Raw genomic sequence first — 25,025 nt, 5'->3', positions numbered from 1 at the left:
CCTGCACATGTACCCCTGAACTTAAAAGTTAATTTTTTTTTTTTTTTTTTGAGACGGAGTCTCACTCTGTCGCCCAGGCTGGAGTGCAGTGGCACAATCTCGGCTTACTGCAAGCTCTGCCTCCCGGGTTCATGCCATTCTCCTGCCTCAGCCTCCAGAGTAGCTGGGACTACAGGCGCCCACCACTGCGCCCGGCTAATTTTTTGTATTTTTAGTAGAGACAGAGTTTCACCATGGTCTCGATCTCCTGACCTCGTGATCCACCCACCTTGGCCTCCCAAAGTGCTGGGATTACAGGCGTGAGCCACCGCGCCCGGCCTAAAATTTTTTTTTAAAACACCATTTTGCTAATAATTTTGCATGCACATTTATGGGAAGAATAGAAGTTTTCCAGAAACAAAGGCAAAAACAGGATTTATAAGGAAGGAGAGAGAGAGAAAAAAACATAAAGAACGACATGCAGTCTCGAAACTGAATCTCATTTACATATTTTGTTGGATAACCTAATTAGCTTGTGTGTGGCAAAAAAAAGTCTGATCATTCTGTCCTTCAGTAGGCCAACTAGGAATATCAAAGAAAATTCAGTTGGCTTTGGATTCTTCAGGAAATATTGCAAGTGTCACTGCAGAGTGTAAGAGACTAAATCTATGAATGTCTTCCAGTGTTCTTTCATTAGCACCTTTACCTTATATAAGGTCAGGCCTGGAATATTTCTCTCATCAGAATTCTTGAGGTGGAGTTAGGTATCCAGGTTAAACTTTTTATCCTCTCCTTAAATTGTGTTCATTAAACTTTTTATCTATCCTTAAATTGTGTTTACATTTCAGAAGTTCATATTTGTTAATGAGTAGAATATTTAACCTTGGAGCTATTATATGGTTTATATTTAAAATTTTCTTCTCCTTTCATATATTTCCCCCACCCTCCAATACTAAAAGTTATCCAAAATGTGCTAATTTTATTACCTAATGCCAGTTAGGTATTCTGTTCAACTTGGGTAAATATTTTAAGCATCCAGAATGGACTCATGAATCTTAAGGTGGCTTGATGATGAAGTCTCACCTGTTGAATGCATTATAATATACCAAAGTTAAATCCTTCTTTTATTGAAGAATCTTTTATTAGAATATGAAAAGCAGTCAGAGCAACTGGATGTGGAAAAAGAACGTGCTAATAATTTTGAGCATCATATTGAAGACCTTACAAGACAATTAAGAAATTCGACTTTGCAGGTAATTTTTTAATAAATTCAAAAATGAAAACTGTAACAGGTATATTTTAATCTCAATACTTTTTGCATAAAAAATAAAGAAAATATAGTCAAAAACAGAATTTATTCCCCCCTATTTTACCCTCCTTCCCACTTAAGAGAGAAGAATAAGACGATACAGCTAGCAACTATCTTGCTTATTATTCTAATCTCAGTTCCCCTAGAGGGTTGTTTGTTTGGGAGTTTGTTTGTTTTTCATTTCTGCTCTTTGCTCTGCCAGTGTACCTGGTCTCTTGTAAGGTTTACCATATTAGTATTTCAATGACAGATTTTAAAACTGATTCTTAATTTAATATTATCGTTCTGTAGCATGGACTTTGAAATCTTCATTTGTCACACTATGCCAATATTCTCATTAATGTACCTGTTCATTCTTCCTCTGCTGTATATGTTTTCTGCATGTTTATAGTAATGAATCATTTCTCATTTCAGTGTGAAAAAATAAATTCTGATAATGAAGATCTCCTGGCTCGTATTGAGACACTACAGTCTAATGCCAAATTATTAGAAGTACAGATTTTAGAAGTCCAGAGAGCCAAAGCAATGGTAGACAAAGAATTAGAAGCTGAAAAACTTCAGAAAGAACAGAAGATAAAGGTAAAAACAATCCTGTGAGATTGATTCACATATATATGATGAATTTACCAAAATATTATTTAAATGAAGGGAAGACTTACTAAAGAATAGCATTTATGAATACAGCAGAGTTCATTAATTCCTTAATACCAACCATAAATTTGAGAATCCATGCTGTGATTTGGGGGTGTATATATTTTAAACATTGAAATACTACCAAACTTTTTGTATTTTAGCATGTCAGGTTTATTTTATTTATTTATTTTTTTTTTTTTGAGACGGAGTCTCGCTCTGTTGCCCAGGCTGGAGTGCAGTGGCTCAATCTCAGCTCGCTGCAAGCTCCACCTCCTGGGTTCACGCCATTCTCCTACCTCAGCATCCCAAGTAGCTGGGATTACAGGCACTCACCACCATGCCCAGCTAATTTTTCGTGTGTGTTTTTAGTAGAGACGGGGTTTCACTGTGTTAGCCAGGATGGTCTCAATCTCCTGACCTTGTGATCCACCCGCCTCAGCCTCCCAAAGTGCTGGGATTACAGGTGTGAGCCACCACGCCCAGCTGTCAGATTTATTTTAAAGCCCCTTAAAAATACCTTTTTAATGTTAGTTGGGTTGTGTGAGTTGTTTTTATTTTTAATTTCAGGAACATGCCACTACTGTAAATGAACTTGAAGAACTTCAGGTACAACTTCAAAAGGAAAAGAAACAGCTTCAGAAAACCATGCAAGAATTGGAGCTGGTTAAAAAGGTAAAATAAAACACTAGAATCAAAATTGATGTAATATTCACATTGTTCTGTTTTGTTGTTCTGTTTGTTCTGTTCTCTCTGCGATCTCACTCTGTGGTCCAGGCTGGAGTGCAGTGGCATGATCTCGGCTCACTGCAACCTCCGCCTCCCGAGTTCAAGCAATTCTTGTGCCTCAGCCTCCCAAGTAGCCAAGATTCCACGCATGCGTCACCACACCCGGCTAATTTTTTGTGTTTTTGGTGGAGACGAGGTTTCACCAATTTGGTTAGGCTCGTCTCGAACTCCTGACCTCAAATGGTCCGCCCATCTCAGCCTCCCAAAGTGCTGGGATTACAGGTGTGAGCCACCGCACCCAGCCTGCATTGTTAAACTATTCTATACATGTTGAAAAGAAATATTTTAGAATGTTACTTGTGGTACTAAAATAATGCTTTATAAATTATTCGCTCAAAAAATTGAAAATTTAACTACTTCTCTAAGTACCAGTCCTTTCAGAAGAATCTAGGCTCCTGAGTTACAAGATTTTGGTTTGACATTTCATTTTGTATACATGATTGTTGTATGACACATTAAGATTTAATTAATGTCAAAGCTTGAAATTTGTATTATACTTAAAACTTTGGCTGATTTTACTCCTTCAAAGATGAAACTAAAAAGAAATGTACTATAAGAGCCACTTGACATATTAGTATTTTATAAATAAGAGCTCCACAAGCTACAACTGCCAGTCGTAGTTAGTTATAATGAAATAAAATGAAACTAAGAAAGTTGGGTTAAACTACTAGAAAATATTTTGTGAAATTAAAAACTGGAAAATATCCAACTCCTCATTTCTTCGTTACAGTGTAAATGATTTCAGTATTACAGAAAAGCACCCATTTATTGCTGTGGCATCATTTTAGCAATTTTACAAATGAAAAAAAAATTTACAAATGAACTGATCTACTATTGTTTAAATATTTTACTTATAAAATGTGCAGGATGCCCAACAAACCACATTGATGAATATGGAAATAGCTGATTATGAACGTTTGATGAAAGAACTAAATCAAAAGTTAACTAATAAAAACAACAAGATAGAAGATTTGGAGCAAGAAATAAAAATTCAAAAACAGAAACAAGAAACCCTACAAGAAGAAATAAGTGAGTTAAAGAAAATTCACTTTACCTTTTAATTATTTCATCATAACAACTTGATTTGGTGGGGGGCATTACTTGTTTATTTCACCAGTCTTTCACTGTCAGTCAGATGTTTAATACAGTGATAAATGTTACTGGGGACCCAGAATCGGTGTAAAACTATTTGCCACTAAGATGTTTATAGTCCACATTTATTCACTTTAACATTTCTTAAGTACCTTGCTGTTTCCTGTTCTGGGTTAACTAGATTGTCTGTGGGTTGTAATTGTTACAGCCGGGAGATGGGTACAGTAGAGTTTATGGCACCGTTGTTACTACTGTCACATATGTTTGAAGTATTCCATAATAGAAAGCTAAAACAGGTTTATTTTAAACATAAGCCAATACAAAGAAGATATTATTTCTGTATTTAAATTCACTGATAAAAATTGTTACATCTTTTTCTGCTGAAATTATTTCTTGTGCTAGCTTCATTACAGTCTTCAGTACAACAATATGAAGAGAAAAACACCAAAATCAAGCAATTGCTTGTGAAAACCAAAAAGGAACTGGCAGATTCAAAGCAAGCAGTATGTTAATTTCTCAGTTTCATATTTTAGTACTTATTCATTATTTATGAGTAACATTTTAAAAAATTTAACCAAGATTCTCATTCTGTAGGAAACTGATCACTTAATACTTCAAGCATCTTTAAAAGGTGAGCTGGAGGCAAGCCAGCAGCAAGTAGAAGTCTATAAAGTAAGGTTTTTACTTTTTAAGATTAAAAAAATGTTTTTTCATGTAGAAGTGAGGTACCATTTAGAGATTTTATTAATTATCCTATAAAGATATCTAGAAAGATTCCTCAACATTTTGAAGAAGTTACAACAATAAATCAAGTCTGGCATATAACTGGAGTATATTGTTTAGCTCAAGCTAGATTATTTTCATGTATCTGGAAATTCGTAATATACTACAGAATAGTGCAAAATAAAATAAGCCTGCATCTGAGCTTAATGATATTACAGTCACAAGGAACAGTTTATAAGATGATTTTATATGTTTGCTATGTTTGTGTATACTTTTATATATATAATGTCTTGAAGTATTTAAACATTGTATGTTAAATATGTAGTCTGGGATTTTCATTTTTTTAATTGATGTTGATTTAAGAAAAGATAACTTAGTGAGAAAATGTTCTACTTGTCTCTACTTTTTCAATAATAATACATAAAAATATTTCATTACTTAATTATGCCTTATATGTACTTATGTCTCAAACCTAAAGTTTGTATTTTAAGGAAAACCTCTTAAGTGAAGATAGGATTTGCTAAAGCTAAATTTAAAGATTTACCCCCCAGATACAGCTGGCTGAAATAACATCAGAGAAGCACAAAATCCACGAGCACCTGAAAACCTCTGCAGAACAGCACCAGCGTACGCTAAGTGCGTACCAGCAGAGAGTGACAGCACTACAGGAAGAGAGCCGTGCTGCCAAGGTGCGTTCCTCAGGGCAGCCACAGCAAGCCACTGGGATTTTATTATCAGCTAGTCATTGGTTTACTCCAGGGCTGTGCTCTCCCTTTTTAGTATTTTGCTGTTAAGAGCACTTATTAGATTAAGACCTCTTCAGTTAATCTGGCTCTAACCCCAATCCCATGCCAACCCTAATCGTAACTTGGATCACTTTTTTTGCCAAAAGGAAAAACATGATGTTTTTTCCATTTCAACCTTGTTTTGCAATTTATGTGTCACTTATTTATAAAACTTTTTTTGTTAGAAAAGTGTTACAGTTCTTAGGGCTAAATGATTATAAAATAACATTTTAATAGCATGTCTGTGGGGGCCTACTTTCTTGTCATCATCCAGAACAGACACAGTGCAGTGGTTGTGTTAGATGCAGATCTTATTTAAGCAATCATGGCAACACTGTTGTGTTGTGGGAGTTTACAGATCACTTCAAGAAAGTGGAAGACCTGGAACTTAACACTTACCACCCTGTTTTGAAAACTGAAGTTCAAATAACTTAATTTCTTTGAGTTAATTTTTCTCAAATTTATAAAAAAGGGATATCATAAAAGAAAATGTTTATGAAGTTCCAAAAGCTCATAGTGTCACTATAAAATGTATGGTTAATAAATTAATCTACCAGGGTAGAAGATATGGTAGAAACGGATCTCTTATCAGAAAATATATATTATTAAGAGGTCTTTAAAAAGTGTAAGGCCTCCCAGCATGAAGACCTGGTAAATGTTTGAGGCAATGGATATCCTAATTACCCTGATTTGCTTATTACACATTGTATGCATCCATCAAAATATCACATGCACCCCATAAATATGTACAATTATGTATCAGTTAAAAAGAAAATTTTTTAAGTCTAAAGCCAACAGAAGTATGCTTTTTAGCAAGGTTAATCAAGAAACCAAAAAGAATGTCAGCCATTTTTCTCATTTTCAAAAACAGGTTTTTATCTCAATTTGTTAATCTCTGAAAGAAAATAGAAGGACCCTGTTACAATAGAAAACGTTTCTCTCTTTTAAATGTTATAGGCAGAACAAGCTACTATAACCTCTGAATTCGAGAGCTACAAAGTCCGAGTTCATAACGTTCTAAAACAACAGAAAAATAAATCTATGTCTCAGGCTGAAACTGAGGGCGCTAAGCAAGAAAGGTAAAGTCTAAATTAAATATGCAGAGTTTTCCTCCCACAATGCAGGTTCTTCACCAAGTAGATTGAAAATCCTATTATGATTTTTTTTTTTTTTTTTGGGACAGAGTTTCGCTCTTGTTGCCCAGGCTGGAGTGCAGTGGTACAATCTCAGCTCACTGCCACCTCCACTTCCCGGGTTCAAGTGATTCTCCTGCCTCAGCCTCCTGAGTAGCTGGGATTACAGGCGTACACCATCATGCCCAGCTAATTTTTGTATTTTTATTAGAGACGAGGTTTCACCATGTTGGCCAGGCTGGTCTCAAATTCCTGACCTCAGATGATCCACCCGCCTCAGCCTCTCAGAGTGCTGGGATTACAGGCGTGAGCCACAGCACCCGGCCTAAAATCCTATTATGATTTTTAACTGTGAAATTATGTATATTGTTACCAAAGAGAACAGAATTTCTTGGCTTCACTATGTCTGCAGACAGTAACAGGGAAACTTCATTACAAAGGACACTGTTGCAAACTCTAAAATTAGATGTTAAAGTGCACAGTGAAGCCAGGATATGAGATAATAGGCTAACAGTTCCATCTTAATAAGATCTTGTCATGGTAGAGATACAGGCATTAAAATTACATTATGATTTGTTTTTCCAATTTTGAAAATTTAGAAGTAAAAATTAAAATGCTAAGTATACTTATTTGCCATTAATTTAGGTTAAACTGAAGTTGCTTTAAAATATTTTACTTTTTTCAAAAATTTTAAATTTAGTACTGAATTTTGGTCTAGAAATAAACTTTTCATATTTATGACCATTTCAGTTCTATTTGAATGGTATATTGTTCATGCTGCTTTAAAACTAGCATACAGATCCTGTTTGTACTGGGAGTAAGAGAGAGATAGGGCATTCCATGGCATCTGTGTTTTGTCTTTGAGTAGCGGTTCAGTATTCAAAGCAGTTTTACATCTGGCTCTTACTGTTCTAAACAAGACTAATTATTCTGAAATTTTTGTATGTTTATGTTTCTGTTACTTTAATTTAGGAATCTATTAAATATAGAGACTGTAGATTGAAACATGGTATTTTCTCTCCAGTAGCTCATTATATAAAGGGGAAATTAGATACTGATACATTTCATAAATATAAATGTCACCATTTTCAAGAGCCATTTTTGACCATGCCTAAATTTTAAGTTCACATTATATGAATGTAAATGTTTTGTGTTCCTTCTACTTTCTTATAATATAAATACATTTTTAAAAAAAGAAACTAATAGTGTATTGAACTCACTGTGGCAGAATCAGGATTTTAACTATTTCCACCTAGTGTTTTTTCCAAGTCTAAAAAGACCTGCTTTTCTTCAGGGATAATCTTTCACTGTAACTTGGTCTGACGTACCATTCTTATAACAACAATTTAAGAACTATGTGAGTGTGCCGGGCATGGCGGTTCACACCTGTAATCCCAGCACTTTGGGAGTCCAGGGCTGGCGGATCACCTGAGGTCAGGAGTTCAAGACCAACCTGACCAACATGGTGAAACCCTGTCTCTACTAAAAAAAAATTAGCTGAGCGTGGTGGTGGGCGCCTGTAGTCCCAGCTACTCGGGAGGCTGAGGCAGGAGGATCACTTGAACCTGGGAGGCAGAAGTTGCAGTGAGCTGAGATTGCGCCACTGCACTCCAGCCTGGGCAACAGAGCCAGACTCCATCTCAAAAAAAAAAAAATAGTATGAGGTTTTTTCTTTAACTGACATAGTCCTGTAACATAAAATAGGCGATTTTGATGCCCCTTTTTGAATATGAAATTCTAAATTTTGGAGAAATTTTTTGTAAATTTGTAGTGCCTAAGATTTTAAATCTGGCTATAATATCTTTTGTATTATATTTAATCCTAGTCTTGAATACTTCTGACTGTTATATTTCCTTTAGAATCATCCAAAAGTATGGCATTGAAAGGTTAAATGGTTAAACTATATTTAAAACCACAAAATCAAATTCACCTTTTTCAAAAAATTTTAAAACTGTGTATTTCTGTTTTAGGGAATATCTGGAAATGCTGATTGACCAGCTAAAAGTCAAATTACAAGATAGCCAAAATAACTTACAGATTAATGTATCTGAACTTCAAACATTGCAGTCTGAACATGATACACTGCTAGAAAGGCACAACAAGATGCTGCAGGAAACTGTGTCCAAAGAGGCGGAACTCCGGGAAAAGTAAGGCTGTTAGCAGCACTAACACTGTACCAGACAGCAATGTATTTGTTTGTTGAAACTTCTAATATGTTGATCCTTGAGATGAATGCAGATTAGAAAATAAAAAATAGACATTTCTAAAGGCTTGGTAACTTTGCTTTATCTACCTTAGAGCTTCGCCTTTTACATTGCTTTTGTATTTTGCATTTTTAAGAACAATAAATGTCTATCTGCTCATCCAGTATTCTGTGTCTCCTACAGCCTTCTTGGCTAGGATGTTTCTCTAAAAAAACAAACAAAAACGTACTACTTTCCAACCCAGGTATCAAATCATAAGCATTTTTTTTCTAGAAGAAAACACCCAAATAGTTGCTAACTGAAAAAGAATATGCAACTTATCTTTGCAATTCTGTCTTCAATTTGTCATATTTTGTTCATCACTATAATACTTTAAATAGACATTAGAAGTATTGGCAAAATAAATAGATTATTGTCAACAAGAAGTTTTCAACTCCTGTGATAAAGAAATTGGGTAGTAGGAGTATTAGGCTGAGGAAAAGAATTCTTCATTGAGGATCTTTTATCAAGGTTGTTAAGATACTTTTATCACAGATTTGCTTATGTAATATACCTAATCTTATGCTAATCTGCAAAATGAAAGCACTTAGCTTTTTGTGGCTTCTGTCTGTTAACAGTGTAATTTGCATGTTAATCATGTAAACCAAAAGTTTCAGGGAAGATGTACCAGTTTTCTAACTGCCTATCACCAGGGTTTACCATGAGATTATCTTATATATAGTGATGTTTGCTTGATAGTCTCCAACACTTATTCTTTAGGAAAGTTACTGCAAATTATATTGCTAACACAAATAAAGTACTGTTGATTCCTCTAAAGTAATTCAGTCTTTCAGTAAGTGTTTTTTGAGCACCTACTATGTGCCAGTCACTTTTCATAGCATTTTGAAGTATCCTTAGGAGTCTTTCCTCTTCTTCAGAAATATCAAAAACTAATGGTATCGTTATTGTCTGTGCCCAAGTATGAAGAAATAGCCTTCTTTTTATATAGTCTCCACTTTGAAAAAATGTTTTAATATTCATACTTTCTCTATAGCAGATTGTGAAAATGGTTCCAGAGGAATGTGATAAGTAGGCTAACTAATTAAAATCTGTATTACCCAGAGACTATAAACACCTCTGTAACAACTGAGACAGAACAGTAAACTTCTATCAGCACAATCATTCTGATTCCACATGGGGGGGTTAAGCATTTAGCTTTCAAATTGGTAAATTCATAAATGTCAATGATACTGGCCTGAGAATAGACACTTTACCCTACCTCTAATTTTTATCCTGCTTAGACTATTTTTGTAACTACCGATGGTTCTTCCTTTGCTTTCTTGGTAGATATTGTTTGAACAAAATGCTTGCGGAGAAATGTGTATACACTAGTATTTTCTAGATTCATTAATCAATATGAACTTAGTAATTAAGATTTCTTTTCTGAAACATGGTATTTTATTGCATTTCTCCTTTCGGCCACTAAACCTTGTTTTAAACCTTGTATGGTGCACGTATGTGTAGCAGGTAGAAAAATATCTTGGAAAAGTACAGGCTAAACTGTTACCAATGTTTATCTACCTGTGGAATTGGGATTTTATCCTGCCAGGCATGAGAGTAATTAATGAGGGGCTTTTACATTTTTCTCTGACAGCTTTTGTATTTTTTTAATTTTTATTAGAGAATTCTGTGGATCCCCTGTATAAAAGGAAATTTACTTATTTATTTATTTATTTATTTATTTATTACCAAAGCGAAACATATAAAACATGAAAACTACAGGTAAACCATTAAAAGTGATGGTTCCCAAATTGTAAGCCCACTGGTTAGTTTCAGGCTGAGTACATAAAAATCACATTGAAAACTAGTAAAAGTAGGGAATTCCTAGAACCACTACTGGGATCCTGATTCAGTGGGTGTAACATGAAAACTAGACGTCTCTATTTTCAACAAGGTACTCCAGTGATTCTCATGTGCAGTGAGATTTGAAACAGCTATAGTAAACCAAGTCTGTGTTTGTTGTGGTTCATGTTAATCAACTCAAAAATGGATACTTTCCCCTTAAGTTTTCTGAGTAAATCAAAAGAGTGTGGGTTTTTTTTTTTTTAATGTTTTTAGGGTGGTAGATAAAAGGGAGATTAATCTTACATTTATGTGAGCTACCACATACGATGATGTGAAGAAGTGGACTAATTAAAAGTATAATTATTTTATGCTTTAAATATAGTCCTATTTTCTGATGAACCATGAAAGAAGTTCCTAGTCTGGACAACACAACACAGTTTCTTAACTGGGGTTCTTCATCTGAAATGTGTAACACAGATTATTTGAACTAGATGACAGCCAGTGTCAGTTCTCATCAAGTTATTTCACAGTGAGTACAGTGTAGGTATGTAGGAGAGAAGCTGATTCATACATTCAGTAGAGGGACTTAGAGCTAATTCTCTTGCAGAACCCAGTTGAGAAAGGCTAAGTCAGCATATAAAGTTGAAAGATCTTCTGTGAACTAAGTTTCTCATCTTTCAGATTGTGTACAATACAATCAGAGAACATGATGATGAAGTCTGAACATACACAGACTGTGAGTCAGCTAACATCCCAGAATGAGGTCCTTAGAAATAGCTTCCGAGATCAAGTGCGACATTTGCAGGAAGAGCACAGGAAGACAGTGGAGACATTACAGCAGCAGCTCTCCAAGATGGAAGCGCAGCTCTTCCAGCTTAAGAATGAACCGACCACAAGAAGTATGTATGTACGCATGGAAATATTAGTTGTTCATGTTTTCATGTATTTATGTCTCTTAAATACATTCTTCACAAATTCCTAAGAAAGAAAATTTACTAGGTGTCACCAGTGTCAAATCTGTGATTAATGATTTTGGATTTGCTTACTGGAAAGATATTTGAACCATCTGAATCCTTCCCTCTTGATTATACTTACAGAAGCCTGTATAACCTCTTAGAATGCTGACTTTGATGTATTCCTTATCCCCTTTTCTTTTTCTCTGACTTAAACATACTGTCAGTCTCATGACACGTCTTTTTTTTTTTTTTTTTTTTTTTTTTTTTTTTTGAGACGGAGTCTCGCTCTATCGCCCAGGCTGGAGTGCAGTGGCGCGATCTGGGCTCACTGCAAGCTCCGCCTCCCGAGTTCACGCCATTTTCCTGCCTCAGCCTTCGGAGTAGCTGAGACTGCAGGCGCCCGCCACCAGGCCAGCTAATTTGTATTTTTAGTAGAGACGCAGTTTCACCGTGTTAGCCAGGATAGTCTCGATCTCCTGACCTCGTGACCCGCCCGCCTCGGCCTCCCAAAGGTGCTGGGATTACAGGCATGAGCCACTACGCCTGGCGGACACGTCTTAATTCTAGTATTCACCAGATTTGTTTCGTGTTCTCCGTTGTTAGTCATCAAATTTGTCTACTTTTTAAATAGAAACATTAGATAGAGCAAGGAAGTTAGAAACACTCAAGCGGCACTGAATGTGTAGAATTGCATAACCAATATAGCTTCTTTCCTTTCACATTTACAACTAGTTGGAGTTTTAGTTCAGCCGCACCCAGTATCTTCCATTCTGCTTCCAGGAAGAAATGGAAAAATGTCAGCCATGATGATGCAGTATTTTAGTAGCAAGTTGATGGTGTTTTGGTTTCCCATGAGAAATACTGTCACTGGAGCATTAGCAGCTATCAGTCACTTATTAGGGTAAAAAAGCAACTTCAGAAGAATTTAACATATGCAAAAGAATCAACAAAGAAGTAATCAGCCAGGGCAAAGGTCGCACAAGAGATTGTAATCTAGCAATCAGCAGTGGAATAAGCAGTCAGCTTACCAGAAACCCAGGAAAATGCTTCAGAAAGGGCAGTCAGGACTAAGGCAACTTAATGAAATGCAAAATAAATCTGAAGTTTAAAAATCTAGATTACAATTCTGGTCTCTAACTCAGTTATGAGACCTTGGGCAAAGTCATTAAATTTTTCTGAACTTCAGATTTTTGGGAGTCAATAAACCAATACATGTCAGAGGGCCTAATAAACTTTACAGTTTAGACCAGGCGTGGTGTATCACCCCTGCAATCTCAGCACTTTGGGAGGCCAAGGCGGGTGGATCACATGAGGTCAGGAGTTTGAGACCAGTCTGGACAACATGGTGAAATCCCATCTCTATTAAAAACAGAAAAATTATCTGGGCGGGATGGCATGCACCTGTAAGTCCCAGCTACTTGTGGGGCTGAGGTGGGAGGATGGCTTGAGCCTGGGAGGCAGAGGTTGCTGTGAGCCAAGATCGTGCTACTGCACTCCAACCTGTGTGACAGTGAGACCTTGTCTCAGAAAAAAAAAAACGCTTTACAGTTCATCAGCAAACAGGAAAGTCTTGCTAGACAATGTAATTGATTAGTTCCATGCCCTGGATTCTGGGCTCTTACTGTATGAGTACTGTAGATGTGAGCTGCAACAATTAAGAAGCTGCAGAGATAAAGGTATAAGGGCAGTGATCGAGGATGTCTGTTGAGCAGATTTCAGCAAGTGTGTTTCAAGAAGTATGCGGCAATCTGAAATACCTAATCCTGAAAAATTGCTAGAATCTAGTTTTTTAATTTTGGCCAGTATTTAGCAGTAGTTTGGCCCTCTCCTCTAAATTAATAAAAAATAAGTAGTACTATATTATGAGCTGTGTTATCTAACATTTTATCTTAGCTAGTAGCAATTAATTTATAGCTTCTATTAAAATGATGTAGAATGATGTAGTTAAAAGTTTGATGACTACGGTTTTTTTTGTTTTTTTTTTTTTTTTGAGCTGGAGTCTTGCTCTGTCGCCAGGCTGGAGTGCAGTGGCGTGATCTCGGCTCACTGCAACCTCCGCCTCCTGGTTTCCAGCAATTATCTGCCTCAGCCTCCCCAGCAGCTGGGATTACAGGCACCTGCCACCGTGCCTGGCTAATTTTTGTATTTTTAGTAGATAGGGTTTCACCATCTTGGCCAGGCTGGTCTTGAACTTCCTGACCTTCTGATCCACCCACCTTAGCCTCCCAAATTGCTAAGATTACAGATTTGAGCCACCATGCCTGGCCTTGATGACTAAATTTTAAGAAATGTTTTAGCAATTCTTCATACACCTTTCACTTATCTTATAGTTACTTAATTCCTCTACTCTTACCATTTGATATTTTCATTTTATTGTGTATCTCTGTAAGGCCGAATCAATAGATTTTGAACAATCTCACACTTTACCTTTAAAAAAAATCTAATAGGCCCAGTTTCTTCTCAACAATCTTTGAAGAACCTTCGAGAAAGGAGAAACACAGACCTCCTGCTTCTAGACATGCACACTGTAACCCGAGAAGAGGGAGAAGGCATGGAGACAACTGATACTGAGTCTGTGTCTTCCACCAGCACATACACACAGTCTTTAGAGCAGCTGCTTAATCCTCCCGAAACTAAACTTGGTATGTTACTCTGTCTAAATATGTTTTTCTTATTTAATTTCACTGTCTTATTTAATTACTATTACTCTAAGTTACATATGCTTTTTTGGGCTGCTCCAATAAAATTTCTTTCAATATTCCACTACCTGTTTGTATTAGGGTTCTTTAGAGGGACAGAACTAACTGGATGGATGGATGGATGGATGGATGGATGGATGGGATGGATGGGATGGATGGGATGGATGGGATGGATGGGATGGATGGGATGGATGGAATGGATGGATGGATGCTTATTAAGTATTACCTTACATGATCACTAGGCCATCTGCAGGCTGAGGAGCAACGAGAGCCAGTCCAAGTTCCAAAACTGAAGAACTAGGAGTCTGATGTTCAAGGGCAGGAAGCATCCAGCACAGGAAAAAGATGTAGTTGGGAGGCTAGGCCAATCTCGCCTTTTCACGTTTTTCTGCCTGCTTTATATTCACTGGCAGCTGATTAGATGATACCTACCAGATTAAGGGTGGGTCTGCCTTCCCCAGCCCACTGACTCAAATGTTAATCTCTTTTGGCAACACCTTCACAGACACACTCAGGATTAATACTTTGCATCCTTTAATCCAATCAAGTTGACACCCAGTATTAACCATCACACTGTCCAAATGGAAAAATTATGAAACAAATCTTTTTTAAAATAAAATGCTAGCTGTTGCCCTAGGCTTGAACCATAAATAAGTGGTGGGAAGTTTATAGTCACAAATAGGTGGTGGGTATTAGAAAGCAGGATAAACTATCCTCTCACCCTTCCAAGAAACTGACAGTTTCAGTTTATTCCTCTTGATGAAGTAATGCTAAATTTTTTTTTTTTTCTTTTTGAGACAGAGTCTCGCTATGTCGCCCAGGCTGGAGTTCAGTGGCGCAATCTCGGCTCACTGCAAGCTCTGCCTCCCGGGTTCACGCCATTCTCATGCCTCAGCCTCTCCGAGTAGCTGGGACTACAGGCGCCTGCCACCACGCCCGGCTAATTTTTTATATTTTTAGTAGAGACGGGGTTTCACCGTGGTCTCGATCTCCTGACCTCGTGATTCGCCCGCCTCGGCCTCCCAAAGTGCTGGGATTACAAGCATGAGCCACCGCGCCCGACCAGTAATGCTAAATTTTTGTAGTGATGTTTTGGTATATTTTATTCTTACGTGTAATTAATATTACTGTTCAAAATTAGGGGGAATCTGTTTGTCAAATTCCTGAAACTTCAGGATTACCTGGAGTGAGGGTCATTTATATTCATGGTCACTGACCATGTGGGGTAGAAACTGCAAGTCATGGTTCCTTCAGGCAAAGTTAATAGTGGTGACATGGAGGTATCATGATAGAGCAGCAGCAGACTCCAGAAGCCGATTTGACTTTGTGATTTCTGCAAAAATTACCTGTCAACTGTGAGCCTGTTTCATTGTCTGTAAAGTTTGAATAATGATACCTACCCCGCCTGATAGAAGATTCTTATGAGGGAACATGATAGTGACCAGTAAATGTTAATGCTTTCCTCATAAGTGAAATGACATAAAGTCTTGGAATATTAATAGATGGGAAGAAGATGTGTAATAAAACTGTCTATAAACACAATTCTGACAAATTTCAGAACTGGGACTCATAGGGCTTGTATTCAGTTAGATTACATGCTTTACAACAGAGATACTGTTTTATTTGTGTCACCTACAAAATATAATCTGTCGACTGAGGTATGCTGAATAGATGAATGGCAAAGAAAGCAGACCTATAAAGTATCACATAGTAAGATATTTATATTTAGATTTTTCTTATTTAGAATCTTCATCTGTAATCTATGATTTTGAAAATTAATTCTTGGAACAACATCTTGCAGAGCCTCCATTATGGCATGCTGAATTTACCAAAGAAGAATTGGTTCAGAAGCTCAGTTCCACCACAAAAAGTGCAGATCACTTAAACGGCCTGCTTCGGGAAACAGAAGCAACCAATGCAATCCTCATGGAGCAAATTAAGGTGAGATCAGAAAACCTGGCCACCATGAAAACCGCCAGTTTGGTTTTCTTGACCCTCCGTGCACATGCACCCAAGTTTAAAAATTCACATTGCAGAAGCATCTGTAACGTCTTGATCTTTATATTAGATTCCTGATGGTGAGAAATATTGCCTTTTTTTTTTTTTTTTTTGAGACAGAGTCTTGCTCTGTTGCCCAGGCTGGAGTGCAGTGGCACGATCTCGGCTCACTGCAAGCTCCACCTCCCGGGTTCACACCATTCTCCTGCCTCAGCCTCCCGAGTAGCTGGGACTACGGGTGCCCGCCAACATGCCTGGCTAATTTCTTTGTATTTTTAGTGGAGACAGGGTTTCACCGTGTTAGCCAGGATGGTCTCGATCTCCTGACCTCGTGATCCGCCCGCCTCGGCCTCCCAAAGTGCTAGTATTACAGGCGTGAGCCACTGCATCCGGCCAAAATACTTTTACACCTATTACGTAAAGATTATTTCTTAATTCCTACTTTTTCTAAGGAACCATAATAGATTTAGAAACTAGAGAGATGTTCACAAATCATTGTTCCATATATGCTTAAATAAAACTTAAATGGGTGTGAGTCTTTGAATTATAAACAGTGAATTCAGCTGATATTTATAGTACTGAACTACTAAACAGTTTTCAGGTGGAGGTGGCAAAGTGGCATGGGAACTTTTTCCTGTTTAAAGTAGACACCAGAAACATCTAGGAATGTTGCAGAGCAGTTAAGGATTACTCAAATGAGGTATTTCCACCCTGGCTCACTGATAAATCACCCCTCAGAATATAGTCATACTGCTTATTGAGGAGTTCTTATGACCTAGGCCCTGGGCTTTACATATATTATTTAATCTCATCACTGGTTGAGAGAAAAATTGAAGCTGGTAAATGGTGGAACAAAATTCAAACTCATAGCTGTCTGAAAAGTACATGCTTTTCCCCTGACTTTGCTGCTCCTAATAGATCTGTCCTGCCACTGTGCAAGGCCACTAGCTATCCTTGTCAGATTATTTTAAAGCTGAATTCAGTTATTTTCAGTAAATTGTATATATCATGACATTCCACCATTAAATACTTCAGTATGCATCTCTATAAAATAACATTTTCCCACTAATAAAAACATTATCATAGCTAACAAATCACTAACTAGCCCAGTAAACCTAAATGACTTACTTAAATGTTATATTTTCATTTTTTTTTTTTTTGAGATAGAGTCTCGCTCTGTCACCAGGTTTGGAGTGCAGTGGTGCAATCTCAGCTCACTGCAATCTCCGCCTCCCAGGTTCAAGCGATTCCCCTGCCTCAGCCTCCCGAGGAGCTGGGACTACAGGCACGCACCACCACGCCCGGCTGATTTTTTTTATTTTAGTAGAGACACGGTTTCACCCTGTTGGCCAGGATGGTCTCAATCTCCTGACCTTGTGATCTGCCCGCCTCAGCCTCCCAAAGTGTTGGGATTACAGGCATGAGCCACCATGCCTAGCCAAATGTTATATTTTCATAAATTTGTACTCTCTTCATGATTTCTTAGTCTTCTTTATTGTCGCTTTTTTAAATGGTCCTAGGTTTGAGGACAAAGTTCACTAACTTTCTTGTCTAACCTAAGATGAAAATATACTAAAAGCTATGGCTTGGTTTCAGCCTGGAAATCTTCCTGAAAGACTTGAACATGCTATTACCTTTTTTATATCATTCTTTGCCTCATTTCACTGATACTGTTTTACATTGTCTTATATTCCTGAATTTTCACTGTGTCTGAACTTTTGATTAAGTGCCATTCACTGTGGACATCTTAACTGCCTGGGACTTTAGGGACAGGGTAGGGGCAGGTTGTTAGTGGAGGCTACAGATGTTCCCCTTAGCCCATTTCCAGAGCCCCATGCCATACTGGCTTAGTTTCTATAGAAAGTAGAAGGCAGAAGGAACATCTTGGTACCAACCCATGGCTCCAGTTAGTTGCTCCTCATGGAGACGTTCCATCAGTTCCCCAGCTTTCAACTCCAATTTTCATGATACCCTGTGCTTCTGAGACAAGAACCCCAGTATTTACACAGGATGCATCCTCTCCTCTTGTCAGTGATACTTGGTAAGCTGCTGGACTGACTCATTTCCACCTCTTCATCTGTTTCGCGTGAGAATTTCTTGATGTGTCTCATCTACTTTTTCTCCTCTTGTATTAGCTTGTTGCTTTTCTACTTCACCCCTCTTCCCTCCAAACCCAAATAGCTTAGGACAATGGAGTCATATAGCCCAACACTTGGTTCATATGCAGCAATCCACTTTCTAGGCAAATGCAGCTTTGAAACTATCTCATAGTTGGAGTTCAGGTTTTCATGTCAAATGGATTTTATACTGTGATGTCATAAACTCCTTTGAAATGCTTCACATACAGCTGCTGTAGTTAACTGAATTCCTTCCTTTATTGCCATATGGAGGGAAGGGGGAAGTTTCGGGGGGAAGAGAAGAAAAATACATGAGTTCAGTCTGCCATATTTAATCAGAAGCTCCTAAAGCCTATTTTTAACTCATTTCTCTAACACCAGCTTCTCAAAAGTGAAATAAGAAGATTGGAAAGGAATCAAGAGCGAGAGAAGTCTGCAGCTAACCTGGAATACTTGAAGAACGTCTTGCTGCAGTTCATTTTCTTGAAACCAGGTAGTGAAAGAGAGAGACTTCTTCCTGTTATAAATACAATGTTGCAGCTCAGCCCTGAAGAAAAGGGAAAACTTGCTGCAATTGCTCAAGGTGGGTAAAAGGAGAGTCTTAGAACTTCTGACTTATAACTTAAACTAAACAGCCTGGTGGTTGAGAATTTGTCTGTATGTGTAACTTTTAAATTTTGCTCATTTGGATTGGGTTTATCATATGAGTAGGCCGTGACTAGATTTGAAAAGCTGAGTTTTTAACATCTTGAGGCAACTGTAGTACATTTATATAATTTTAACATTCAGCAAATACAATAAGTGCTTAGCTTGATCTTCTAGCTCTTTGAAAATTGGATTTGTATCCTGGTGTTGAGTTCTGGTGTTCAGTTGAACGTGGTTTTGTTTTAAATTCTACTTTTTAAAAAACATTTATTAGCTTGTTCCTTTTCTACTTCACCCCTCTTCCTTCCTCCAACCCCAAATAGCCTAAGACAATGGAGTCATATAGCCCAACACTTGGTCTATGTACAGCAATCCACTTTCTAGGCAAATGCAGTTTTAAAACTGTGCCATAGGCCAGGCGCCAGTGGCTCACACCTATAATCCCACCACTTTGGGAGGCCAAGGCGGGCAGATCACAAAGTCAAGATACCAAGACCATCCTGGCCAACATGGTGAAATCTCATCTCTACTAAAAATACAAAAATGAGCTGGGCATGGTGGCATGCGCCTGTAGTCCCAGCTACTCAGGAGGCTGAGGCAGCAGAATCGCTTGAACCTGGGAGGCGGAGGTTGCAGTGATCTGTCACGCCACTGTACTCCAGCCTGATGACAGAGCGAGACTCCATCTCAAAAAAAAAAAGAAAAACAAACAAACTATGATGTAGTTGGAGTTGGTTTCCATGTCAGATGGATTTAATACTGTGATGTCATTAACTTATTTGAAATGTTTCACATACAACTGCTGTAGTCAACTGAATTCAAGCTGCGTCTTAAGAATTATGGTTTCATTTTTGTTTTAGTTTTAAATTACTTTTATTGTTGACATTTTCAAGCGTACAAGGAGGACACTATAATCTCTCTTGAGTTGTCACCCATCTCTAACAGTTTTCAACTCATGGACAATCTTTTGGCATAAGTAGGGGAGAGTTAGAGACTTAAAACAAATCCCACACATCATTTCTTTCCCCAGTGAATAATTCAATGTTTGTTGGATTTCTCTCTCACCTATACCTAGTTTATGTTCATTTTGCCTGGGTTATTGTGAATGTCTTTTTATAGTATCCTAAATAGGGCTCATATATTGCATTTGGTTGATGTTCCTTAAGCTTTATTTTGTTGTTGTGTTTTTGTTTGTTTGTTTGAGACGTAGTGTTGCTCTGTCACCCTGGCTGGAGTGCAGTGGTCCGATCACGGCTCACTGCAACCTCCACCTCCCGGATTCAAGCGATTCTCCTGCCTCACCCTCCCAAGTAGCTGGGATTACAGATGCACGCCACCACACCCAGCTAATTTTTCTATTTTTAGTAGAGATGAGGTTTCACCATGTTGGCCAGGATGGTCTCAATCTCTTGACCTTGTGATCTGCCCGCCTTGGCCTCCCAAAGTTCTGGGATTACAGGTGTGAGCCACCACGCCTGGCCATTTTGTTGTTTTTTTATCTATAACATTTATATATATAAATATATTTTTTAATGTGCCACTTATTAATTGAAGAAAGTGGTCATTTATGCTATAGCAGTCCTATATTTTGGTTTTAATCATTACAGTGTAACACTGAACTTGTTCCAATTGCCTATAAACAGGAAGATCCAGGTGCAATTGGGTGGGATGGTGGACAGAAATACATCATAGATAGTATTGTGTGCTTTCTAAGACATCAGGAGGCCCCAGAATGTCCAGACATCTTACTTTTGACTAATTGACCTTATCTAGTTGGTGCTCTTTAACATGTTCCCCATCCCTGTAAATCCTAATAACTAAACTGGTAAGAGTCATCCTCAAAATTGAGCAGGCATCTGAATCATCTGGTATACTTACTAAAATTCCAATTGCTGGTCCCCAATTTCTGACCCAAGATTCTGCATTTTTAACAATTTGTTGCTGATACTTCTGGTCTGGGGCCCACACCTTGAGAACCCCTGGTCTAGAGACCTGATAAGATTCAGGCTTAATTTTTTTTACAGACATACTTCATAAGTAGTATTGATAGTTTCTTTGAATCTGGTTTTTTATAATCTTTCTAATGATGAAGGAGGAATGTTCTCAATACTGACAATAATCTCAGTTCTTCAAACTATGGGATAGATTTCTATAGCCACAATAGTATTTTTGTCACAAGGGCCCATATAAGAATACATCATGTATATTTTTAGTAAATAGTTATTCAAATTACAAATTCACTGTCTTCAATTTATTCTAACAAAAGTAAACCTAATTTTATAGTTATAAAAAAGAAGAAATCTACTTCTAGTCACCTAAGAGTAAAACTGCCCCTAAAAAAAAAAGACAGAAATCTCAAAATTATAACTAATTTTATAGTTATAAAATTAACCAGGACTTTAAGAACGTTTGCATTTTAAAATTAAAGTTTTCAATAGTTTTCAATACAACAATATTATCTCAAAATACTTAAGCATGTCTAACAGCCCTCTTTTAAAAGCTCAGCATGTTTAATGTAGATGTTGCTAACATCTAGGTGGCTCCTATAAGTTAAGGGTCCATTGATTTAGAAGTTCTAAAAGAGACTAACCTAAGGGATACCAATAACAGATATTTTTAAAGAATTTCATAGAAGAGATACACATTAGAAACCCAGAACTCTAAGATGTGCATTTGCTAAGTCCTGTAAACAGACAGGAAAACACTTATATTTGAATTAGTTTGCCCTTTAAAGATTATTTACTACTTGTCTCTTATCAATGTGAGTACATAAAAGAGACCTTATTACAATTAAAAACAGTGATGGTTTAGCAGCAGATTTAGATATTTACATTCTGTCTTTAAGAGAATTCTCTCTACTCAGAATACGAAAATTAGCCGGGCGTGGTGGCGCATGCCTGTAATCCCATCTACTTGGGAGGCTGAGGTAGGAGAATCGCTTGAACCCGGGAGGCAGAGGTTGCAATGAGCTGAGATGGTGCCATTGCACTCCAGCTCAGGCAACAAGAGCAAAACTCTGTCTCAAAAAAAAAAAAAAAAAATGTAAACTAGAAGACAGTTCAGAAGAAATTACACAGAATTCAGCATGGGAGAAACAAAAAACAAGAGTGGGAAAAGATACAGAGGATAGAAAAAGACATCAAACATGTTTCTACTAATCAAAGTTCTAAAAAGAGAGAAAAGGATACAGCACAGATAATATATGAAGAGAATGGCTGGAAATCTTTCAGAATTGTTGAAGGATATCTATCCACAGATTCAAAAACCCAGTAAAATCTCAAGCAGTATTAAAAAAAAGAAGAAATCTACTTCTAGTCACATAAGAGTAAAACTGCCCCTAAAAAAGACAGACAGAAATCTCAAAAGCAGCCAGAGAAAGAAGACACATTGCCTCACGATAGATTTCTCAACAGCATTGGTGTAATACTATCTCATGTACTAAAAGAAATAACTGCCAACCTTTTATATTTTCCACGATCTCTTCAGGAAAACAAAAACTTTAAGAATTCGCCTTCATTGAAAACTCTTAATGATGTACTTCAAGCAAAAAGAAAATTTCCTAGGTAAAAGGTCTAAGATGCAAGAAAGAAAGACATGCATAGGAAACTTACCACTGTATTACAGATACGGACTGTCAGCCTGACTGGTCACACTAGGGGCATTTTGTTACCAAGGCCTTGAAAATAATAACCAACATTGCATATATGAGGGATGCCAGAAGAAAGGTCTGAGAGCCACTCTTCCTGGCACTGAAGGAAACAGGGCCCATCAGAGCAAACAAGTACCTTTTGCCTCTTTCATCTCCTTGGAAGCAAATGTTTATAATCTCTGTTTTTGTGTAAAGTTTATAACAGTATTTTTCATTCAGGTTGCTACCTATTAGTGGATGGTGAAATTAATTTGGTGGATCACATTCAGAATATTTTTTTTAAATCAAAAGAATACAAGCTGGGCTCAGTGACTCACACCTGTAAGCCCAACAGTTTGGGAAGACCAGGCAGGAGGACTGCTTGAGAACAGGAGTTCAGAATCAGCCTGGGCAACATGGCGAGACCCTATGTCTACAAAAATTTTAAAATATGCCAGATCTGGTGGCATGTGCCCATAGTCCTAGCTACTCAGGAGGCTAAGACAGCAGGATTGTTTGTTATAAGGAGTTCAAGGCTGCAGTCAAACTTCTGGTCGAAATCCTGGTCATGCCACTGCATTTCAGCCTGGGCAACAGAGTAAAACCCCATCTTTAAAACAAATTAAGAAATAATATGTCAAACATTAGAATATGTTGAATCTAGTAAGGGTAAGCAATTATTTCTTGAAACTCTACATATATACAGGAGTGTTGGTAAATACCTGACTGTATCATCAGCTCTAGATATAAAATGTTGATGATGTTGGCTGCAAGTTTATGAGGAATAGTTTTCCTTTCTGTGGGTTTGGTTGTATTTGGGAAACATTAGCTTAGGGGGTAAAGTAGGTTACCCAACTCTGAAAAGCAGCATCAAAGTCCTTATAACAAACATTTATTAGGGGCCCAACTTAAATTTCAAGCAGATGTCATGAGCTGCTCAGAGTAGCGTGTTACAACTCTGTGTTATAATGTAAAATGACTTAGAGTGTAGCAGTAGTCCCCAAACAATGTCAAATTGACACTGGTAAGTATAGATTGCTCCTCTCCTTGCATCACAAATGTTAATTCACCCTGTCCCCACACGCATTAAAACTCAGCGTATTTCACAAATTGAGTGTTTCATTTCTATTTGAGATAGACTTATGGTAAGTCAGCTTTGCTCCCCAAATAAGTTAGCCATATAGTACTTCTATATGCAAAATTTGAATCTCAATTTTACTACTCAAGCAGGAAGTAAAAGTCATTTTTCTATATCTTCTTTGCTCCCAGACTGGGTTACAGGTTACAGATCTGAATATTGTCACTTGTACACCATACATACACAGAGGTCTAAAACTCTCTACAAGTAAATAAAGAGGAAAAAAAAACCAACAACCCAATAGGAAAATAGGCCAAGCCTGTTATAGGCTTTTTGATCATCTCCAGACTGGCAGGAAGAGAATGCGTACTCACACTGTAAGTGCCTGATTTGATTTGCAGAGGATATAGAACCTTATCAGAAAACAACCTTCCAAGGCAAGAGCAAATGCAGCTTATCTCAGCACAGCTTTTCTCCAATTCTTATTTACCTAAGGAGATGAATAGCTGCCAGGAACATTGTTTGCACAAGGGCAGGAGCCTGCCAGATCTGAGAACACAGCAAAATTTTTATTTTGTCAAAAATCTTATATTCAGCTTACACCATTCATTTCAGGTGAACATACAACAGTCTGCATTTCAGTTTAGGGAAATGTTTATAGTCATCTGGTTCTCTTTATTCTTGGGAACAAGGTTACCTCACTTGGAACACATAACCAGTGCCAAGTTGTCCATCCCTAAGCAATATCGCTTCCTCCTACTTTCTAGAAGTTCTTCAGATTGTGGAAGACAGACTTCTCAGAATTCTTTGCCCTCATTCCCTCCTCCAGAAATTCATGCCTTTGTATAATCTCTTCCCCTTGAGAGCCAGTAGGCTAACCTAATGAGTTATTTTTAACCAGTAGAATACAGCAAAAATGATAGATTACAAGAGATTGTGGCTTCTATCTTGCTAGCAGACTCTGTCTTCTCTGCTTGCACACTTTGTTGAAGCAAGCTACCATCCCAGAGGCAAGGAACAGGCCATCAGTTTAGCAGCCTTGAGGAACTAAATTCTTCCAACTACCACATAAGTTTGGAAGTAGATTTTTCTCCAGTCCAGCCTTCAGATGAGACCCCAGCCAGGCCAACATCTTGATTGCAGCCCTGTGAGAGACCTTGAAATAGAAGGTTTTCTGATCTCCTGACCCACAGAAACTGTGAAATAAATATGTGTTAAGGTACTAAGTTTATAGTAATTTGTTATGCAGCAGATTGTAAATAACACGCAGATAAAACCAGACAGAACAGAAAAAACAGCTTTAACTCTAGAAAAGAGTTTCCCCATGTAAAATTTTGAAAATGCTTCTCTGCCTAAGGTCAAACTGTCGTACATATATATGTATGAAAACACAGAAAGGTGTCTGGAAGGGTAATACCAAATTAAATCTTTATCCA

The 25,025-nt window shown here is 37.5% G+C and overlaps 1 protein-coding gene across 5 annotated transcripts in view; it reads left to right on the top strand.

The window, feature by feature from the left end:
* The window catches only part of GCC2 (GRIP and coiled-coil domain containing 2), a 63,151-nt gene that overhangs the window by 34,785 nt on the left and 3,341 nt on the right, over positions 1–25,025 (top strand). For 4 of the 5 annotated variants that reach the window (XM_055243856.2, XM_055243858.2, XM_055243854.2 and 1 more), the window contains 13 exons: positions 1,113–1,232; positions 1,703–1,867; positions 2,489–2,593; positions 3,574–3,736; positions 4,202–4,302; positions 4,394–4,471; positions 5,074–5,211; positions 6,265–6,386; positions 8,411–8,587; positions 11,150–11,367; positions 13,872–14,066; positions 15,925–16,064; positions 18,620–18,821. In XM_055243856.2, coding sequence (XP_055099831.1) covers positions 1,113–1,232; positions 1,703–1,867; positions 2,489–2,593; positions 3,574–3,736; positions 4,202–4,302; positions 4,394–4,471; positions 5,074–5,211; positions 6,265–6,386; positions 8,411–8,587; positions 11,150–11,367; positions 13,872–14,066; positions 15,925–16,064; positions 18,620–18,821 — 1,924 coding nt within the window. Of the gene's footprint in view, positions 1–1,112; positions 1,233–1,702; positions 1,868–2,488; positions 2,594–3,573; positions 3,737–4,201; positions 4,303–4,393; positions 4,472–5,073; positions 5,212–6,264; positions 6,387–8,410; positions 8,588–11,149; positions 11,372–13,871; positions 14,067–15,924; positions 16,065–18,619; positions 18,822–25,025 lie in introns of those variants that run through there. The other variant, XR_008651048.2, reaches the window with a different exon arrangement.

Source organism: Symphalangus syndactylus, chromosome 14 (assembly GCF_028878055.3).
Source record: "Symphalangus syndactylus isolate Jambi chromosome 14, NHGRI_mSymSyn1-v2.1_pri, whole genome shotgun sequence".
Classification (NCBI taxonomy): domain Eukaryota; kingdom Metazoa; phylum Chordata; class Mammalia; order Primates; family Hylobatidae; genus Symphalangus; species Symphalangus syndactylus.
The sequence above is the reverse complement of the archived record's forward strand: the minus strand, read 5'-3'. Positions and strand labels throughout refer to the sequence as shown.